Source organism: Grammomys surdaster, unplaced genomic scaffold (assembly GCF_004785775.1).
Source record: "Grammomys surdaster isolate TR1022 unplaced genomic scaffold, NIH_TR_1.0 126531, whole genome shotgun sequence".
NCBI lineage: Eukaryota > Metazoa > Chordata > Mammalia > Rodentia > Muridae > Grammomys > Grammomys surdaster.
The window spans coordinates 16,786,417-16,793,668 of record NW_021621323.1 but is presented as its reverse complement, the minus strand read 5'-3'; the positions used below and the strand labels follow the sequence as shown (position 1 = coordinate 16,793,668).

The following is a 7,252-nucleotide window of genomic DNA, read 5'->3' as shown; positions in this document are numbered from 1 at the left end:
CTGCAGGGCTTGTACACTCCCAGTGTGACCCATCACTGCAGGGCTTGCACACTCCCAGTGTGACCCACCACTGCAGGGCTTGTACACTCCCAGTGTGACCCACCAATCCAGGGCTTGCACACTTCTAGTGTGACCCATCACTCTAGGACTTCCACACCTATATCTTCAGCGGTCATGACTCAGGTCCTCGGCACAGTATTTTGCTCTAGTACTCCAGGGCCAAAGCTCAAGAAGCCAATGTAGTACCTGCACCTCAGAGCCCACTGCTTGCCTCGCTTTCGCACAAGGAAATCATGGAGAAAGCACTTCTCCACACTCAGGGCAACCCCACATGACTATACAGTGTGGCATGCCTCTTCCTTTTGGTGTTTGAGTAACAAACTGTCTTTTCAATGCCACTTGTCTCTTGACAAAAAAAAATACAGTTTGAGATCACAGTTAATAGACTCAGGATCTTGAAGTATCCATTTGTGTTCTAATTTAACAGTCACTTATGGGACACCAGCATGTCAACACCACTCTGTTTCTATAGTTACTCAGATTGCAAGAAAAATACTAATTCTTGTCTCCTCCTATGATTTGCATTATGAATATACTGATTCCAGTTGTATCTAAGTTGATTGATGAATTACATTCATTGTCTTCAACACACTTACCATTGCACATGACATTTTTTGGTACTACTCAGAACTGTTGTTAGCTATAGAGCTAGAATTGCAAGACGGCACTCAGGAGTAGCTGAGTAGTGGCAAAATTTGAGATGTCTAGGAGGGTATGAGGTGACAGTGAGTTAAGAAGAATATTCTTGTCATATTTCATATTGTAGGAACTAGCATGGGATCCCAGTTCTCTGAAGTTGAACATGAGCCTGACACTCTGTCCCTTAGTTTTCTGTCTCTCCCCTCCCTCCACACATTCATTTTGTGAAGTAAGTTACACGCTTCAGTCACTTTGTTCTGATAGATGACGAGTGACCGCCCTGCACTGTGCTGCTTGGCTTACTTTGGAGTATGGTCTATCAGCTCAGATTAGACTCACCCTGACTGGAATTCTCTACTTTTACCAAGACTCCTAAAATTATACTTTGCATTAAACATTAATACAAGATGAAAACATGATGTGTCTTTTAGTAAAAAGCTCTACTGAAAAATTTATAAACAGGATTTCTCCTTCCTCTAGATGCAAGCAAATGAATTGGAAGATGATCATGTATTCCTTAAAGCCTGAAAGTTTTTAAAATATATTTAAAATTATATATTAACATTATAATGATAAAATGTAAACCAGTTACAGGATACCTTTCACTTTCTAGGAACATTGTTTCACTGTTATTAATTCTAACATAATTGGATAGAACAATTTAAATACCATTGCCTGGCCATGGTGGCACATGACTTTAATACTAGCACTTGGGAGTCAAAGGTAGGTGAATCTCAGTGAGCTCAAGACTAGCTAGCCTGGTCTATAAAATACCTGGTCCACAAAGTACCTGGTGTAGACCATCCAGGGACACACAATGAGACCCTATCTCAAATTTAACAACATGAAACACATCAGCAAACCTAAATAACAGCTCCTCCTCCAAATGTTAGTATTATCTGGCAGAGGGAGGTAGTTTTATGACAAAAGTTTCTACAAATTGTTTTATCATTAAAATTAAATTATTAAATCTTGCTTGCTAAATTTAGACTCAGTCTATGAAATGAGACAATGTATTAGCAATGATTTTTTTGAGGCTCAAATGTAATGTTATTTTACTTTTCTAGTGATATTTTATCCTGTTTTTAAGGCTATACAAGAGATATTTCAAATACAAGATAGGTCAGAAATTAACATAATAATCCTGAACTCAAGATAGAAAATTTCAAAATACAATATATATTTTTTTAATTTTTAAAAAATTGAATTAGTCTATTTGGTTATTAAATTTTTTCCCTGATCAGCTGTAATGCCATATTCTCTTTGATGGCTTCAGCTACCAAATCTGAGTTTGCTTAAAGTAGTGGTTCTCAATCTTCTTAGTGCTGTGAGCCTTTACTACAGTTCCCCATGTTGTGGTGACCCCCCAACCATAAAATTATTGTGTTGCTACTTCACAACTATAATTTTGGTACTATCATGACTTGTAATATAACTATCTGATGTGCAGGATATCTGATATGTAGCCCCTGTAAGAGGTTCATTCAACTCCGAGGGAATTGAGACCCACAGGTTGAGAACTTCTGGCTTAAAGGATCTGTCTGATCTTCCATAAGAAGCTACAGAAATGAACATTCAGTGCCTTTGTGAGTCAGAAGAGTCCAAAGCATGCAGAAACCTAACAGTTCAGATAGATTTACTAATTAAATGGAAACAGCTGTGTCTGACTACAGCCTGTTATAGTAGGGCCTAGGGTACCGGATCATAGTCTCAGATTCTTAGTTGGAAGGGCATTTTAAATATACTTTAACTCAGTCACTCACTTAAACATTGCCTTTCCCCATCGCCATTAGTTGAATACACTCTGGCTTCCAAGGCAGCCTGCTGCCTTTTGCACATTTCCTTCCATCTATCTATCTTACTGGGAAACATTTTCGCTCATGGTAAGCTCCTCCAAGCTGAAAGGGAAGGGCAGAGTATCACCCATTAGGAATGCAGCATTCACGCAGGTCAAGCATGTGTTTATCGCCTCTAATGAGTAGATGGTCCGATTCCCTGCAGGGGAGCTTCGCTGACTGGAGCAGCTTTGCTGTGGAGTAAATAGTATTCAGCCACGTGGAAAGCTGCTTAGCCTCAGGTTGTCTCCTGGATCACTAAAAGACTCTTCCTGTATCAGGAAGTAGAGGATGCCAAGGGGTGAGTTCCCTGGGAGTCCTCCCTCAAATTCTCTAACTTCCTTATGTTGCCCGGATGGCCAGATACAGCCACAATTGCTAAGCAGCTGAGACTAGATTGACACCAGTGAGTTGAGTGAGGAACCCGGGGGCCACATCTATGCAGCACTAGAGAACTTGGATCTCCGTCTTTATTCTCCCAGTGAGCTTTATAATCCTAGCATCTATTCTATGGTTCTCACCTATAAAGGGAGAGTACGTATACTTAGAATCCAGGGTTGTTGGGAATATTAAAAGAAACACTGCACACTAAGTTAGAAAATGTAACTCATGCTGCTTTCATCTTCAGACTTAGCATCAATGCCACTCTGAAGGCCTAATACCTTAATAGGAGTTGGATTAACTAACATGTACTTACAAATTGTGTAAACCTCATATTAAGCTACTGTCATGTCAATACAAAACAAAAATTTAAAGACTTTATTCCCGTTATCTGTAGTGGTGAACACTTCAGGAATCAAGGCAAAAAAACTGAAGAGGACAGTTTTATGATCCTAAATATAAAGATGATGAAAACCATTTGGTTTCCATTGGGAGAGTGGAGGTGCCCAAGGATCAATGAGACCTTAGCTTTAATTCACAGAATTGGGGATATGGGTCCTGAAGCGGCCACCTCCTGTAGCCAGGTAGAAATCCCAGTAGAGTGATAGAGACACCAACCCACCTGCAAAACTTTCAACCCAAAATTTATCCTGTCTACAAGAAATGCAGGGATAGAGTAGAGTCTAAGGGAATGGCCAAGCAATAACAGGCCCAACTAGAGACCCATCCTATGGACAAGCACCTATCCCTGATACTGTTAATGATACTCTATTGTGCTTGCAGGTAGGAGCCTAACTTGGCAGTCTTCTGAGAGGCTCCACTCAGCAGCTGGCTCAGATGGATGCAAACACCCACAGCCAAACAGTGGATGGAGCTTGGTGACTCTTATGGAAGAGTTGGGGGAAGGATTGATGGTACTTAATGGGATAGGATCTCCATAGAAGGACCAACAGAACCAATTAACCAGAACCCTTGAGGCTCTCAGAGACTGAACCACCAACCAAAGAACACACACTGGCAGTACCTAGGCCTCCCCCTCATTTGTAACAGATATGCAGTTTGATCATGTGGGTCCTGAACAACTATCCCTAAAGTTGTTGCCTGTCTGTGGGATATGTTCTTCTAGCTGGGCTGCCTTGTTTGGCCTCAATGGGAGAGGAAGTGCCTAGCCTCACAGAGACTTGAAGTGCCAGCATTGGGGAATACCCATGGGGGCCTCCACTCTCTCGGAGGAGAAGGGAAGGGGAATGGAGGAAGGATTGTGTAAGGGGGTGACTGGGAGGTGGGGCGGGGATTGGGATGTGAAGTGAATAAATAAAACATCATCGTCAACAAAAAACCCAAGTAAACAAAACATCAATAGTTAAAGACAAACATGAGCAAGTGCTCCCTGCAAAGAGTTAGATTTTGTATATCTTTAAGGAAAAATACAGTTTGCATGTTTTAACTTGTTTGTGTGCAAGTTTGAGAAAAGAACCATAGTATTGTTGGCAAAATTTCTTGGCCACTGCAGCTGGTATAGAATACCATCCATGTAAATGGATTTGGGTTCTCTCTGACCAAGGGTACATTTCCTTTCATACGGTACTTGTTAGAAGTTTTACTGTAAGTTTCTCTGCCCCAAATCATATAAACCAGAGTACTTTTCTGCCAGCGAGCAAAGGTTCTATCCTATCAGGTTTGAGATATCTCTTCATAGGTTTTCTGAATCTTCATAGACTTGGTCTACTTTGTGGACTCATTTGGTTGGTTACCCCAACCTCATTTCAATTCATCTTGATATCCTAGTTTTATGTGAATTTTGGAATATATTCAATTCCATTTTCCACCACAACTTATTATTCCCCACCTCCATGACAGTTATTCTCAGAACTGAGAGCTCGTGTTTTTAGAGTGTGACATCAGGTCACAGAGTATCTCATTCTGCCGTGGACTTTAGTGCAAACATTTTGTCTCTCAGTGCAGTGCAGCAGGAAGATCCTAGAAAGGATATGACTCTCGTGAATGCTGGCCAAAATGCCACTGGCTCACATGAATCTGAGCCTTATGTTTTGTGAACTCTCTCTTAAATTCTTCACCAAAGAATCAAATCCAATGAGGATGGCATAGTACAAAGATACAAGAGCCATACATGGAGAGGACACAGTACCAAGATTCTAACTTCTACTGAGAAAACCCACTTAGGGCAAGCCAGCACACCAGAACATGGAGGCAGTTTCAGACTCAAACATCTGCCTGCTTCCCTTCCCCTTGTACACGCAGTCAGTGTAGTGATCAGAGCAAGTTACTTACTAAGGCAAACTTTTTGTTGAGAATCATCTGCTCTATTAAAGATGACTCATTGTGGAAGAGGTGGGGCTGCATGTGACTCCACATGTGAGGAAACCACCAGAACTCATCCACAGACCCCAGCAGGCAATCATCCCCTTCATCTTCCTCTTCAGTTCCTGTACGGGCAGAAATAATTATTCAGTTAATTCCAGCTGCATCTTCAAACTATCCTCTATCAAACTTCTATCATCTATCTATCTATCTATCTATCTATCTATCTATCTATCTATCTATCTATTATCTATCTTCTATCATCTATCTGTCTATCCATCTATCTATCTCTATCATCTATCCCTATCTATCATCTATCATATCTATCACCTATCTATCATCTATCAGTCTACCTTTTAATCTATCATCTATATGTATCTGTGTATCTATTTTCTATTATCTGTATCATTGATCATGTATGTAGTATCTAGTATACATCTATCGCTTATATTATAATCTATCAATCATCTATCATCTACTCTATTTAGAAGACACCATTTATAGTATTTTACATGTAAATAAATCATTGAACCCAAAATGTAGCAAAGGAAAATCTGTTAGGGAACAATAAATGACTATGACAAACTTTTAAAAAAATCTATTTATAGTTTAAGTTATGTGCCTATGTGCTATGCCGATGCAAACACTGCAGCCCTTCAAGTAATCTTGTATAACTGCTTGGGAGACATTGGATTTTTCTGGGGTATCTGCATGTAGCAGTAGTGCCAGCAGAGGCCAGAAGAGGGCGTCAGATCCCTGGAGCTCCAATTACAGCTAGTTGTGAGCCGCTTGACATAGTTCCTCGCAGCTCACCTCTGGTTCCCTGACAGAGTAGTACACACTATAAATTGTTGAGCCATCTCTCTAGCCCCAAAACTTACAAAACATTACTAACCATGAGATACGAATATCAAAATATTTTAAATGTCATCTTTAAAATTAATATTTAAATACCATGTTTAATAATAAATATAGTCATTCACAAAGACAGACTAATTAATGGAGTCTTTGTACAGCTTACAGTGTAGAGGGAATGAATTAAGCGGAATAACTAGTATTTTACAAGTAGTAGGACAGTGGAAGAGGATGTAAATTATTTGACGTGGCTTGTATATTCAGACGTGAGAAAATAGCTTCCGGTTTGGCCATGTGCTGGCACACAGTGGTTCCACGGCAGTTCCTTGCTTCACCTATCACAGTGGAAACAGACAGAAGGTTCCTGAGACTCTCCAGTGGTCATCTCACTCTGAGCTCTGCCTCCCCAGCCACGAGACTGTGATAAGAGCTAACGGGCTTCCTAGTATGTGAGCTGTTTCCCAGGCTGCCGCTTCTGGTCTGATTCACTCGCCACACAGGATCTCTGTCTTTCCCTGCGTGGTCTGTCACTATCACTTCGCTTTCTAGCTAGTTTTGCTCAGAGTTTATTTAATGAGGGAAAAGTGACAGCTCTCGGAGTTTTCTTTAGAGATGGTTCAAGCAAGTTAGTTATCTTTTCCTGAAATCGTAGTAAAATTGCAATTACAACTTTTATACATTGCAAGCCTGCTGGATTTGGAGAAATGATTTCTGCCATCTGAGAGATTTATCTTAATTCACAGGAAACGTAATTTTATGTCTTTCTTTTTTCTTAATAGCTTTATTTATCTGGCTTCCTTGAATTCCACTTTGGGTATATTCTCGATCAGAATAGATTATATTGAGCGGAAGTATCTATTTATTACTTTCAAGATTATGATAGAACCCCTTCCTCCCCTTCCTGGTCCTGTGGGCTGGGGCAGACACAGAGTTGGTCTGCTCCTGTCCTGTGGAGATACTGACTCCTGAGTCATCCTAGAGGAGCCACTGCACTCAGAGCAGCCGGTAAGAACTCCATCTCACTCCCTAAGCCCCAGAGATACATCTGGGAGCCAGGGACATCCAGGGCACAGCAGCTACCCAAACCCCGCCCCTCCGGAATTCCACTTCCCTTCCTCCCCTTCCTGGTCCTGTGGGCTGGGGCAGACACAGAGTTGGTC

The 7,252-nt window shown here is 41.0% G+C and overlaps 1 protein-coding gene across 2 annotated transcripts in view; it reads right to left on the bottom strand.

Moving 5' to 3' along the window:
• Ndst3 (N-deacetylase and N-sulfotransferase 3) overlaps positions 1-7,252 on the bottom strand; it is a 161,410-nt gene that overhangs the window by 96,475 nt on the left and 57,683 nt on the right. For both annotated transcript variants that reach the window (XR_003710383.1, XM_028760430.1), the window contains exon 4: positions 5,208-5,362. Coding sequence is in view for 1 of the 2 variants with exons in the window: in XM_028760430.1 (XP_028616263.1) it covers positions 5,208-5,362 (155 nt within the window). In the remaining variant the exon portion in view is untranslated. The remainder of the gene's footprint in view (positions 1-5,207; positions 5,363-7,252) is intronic.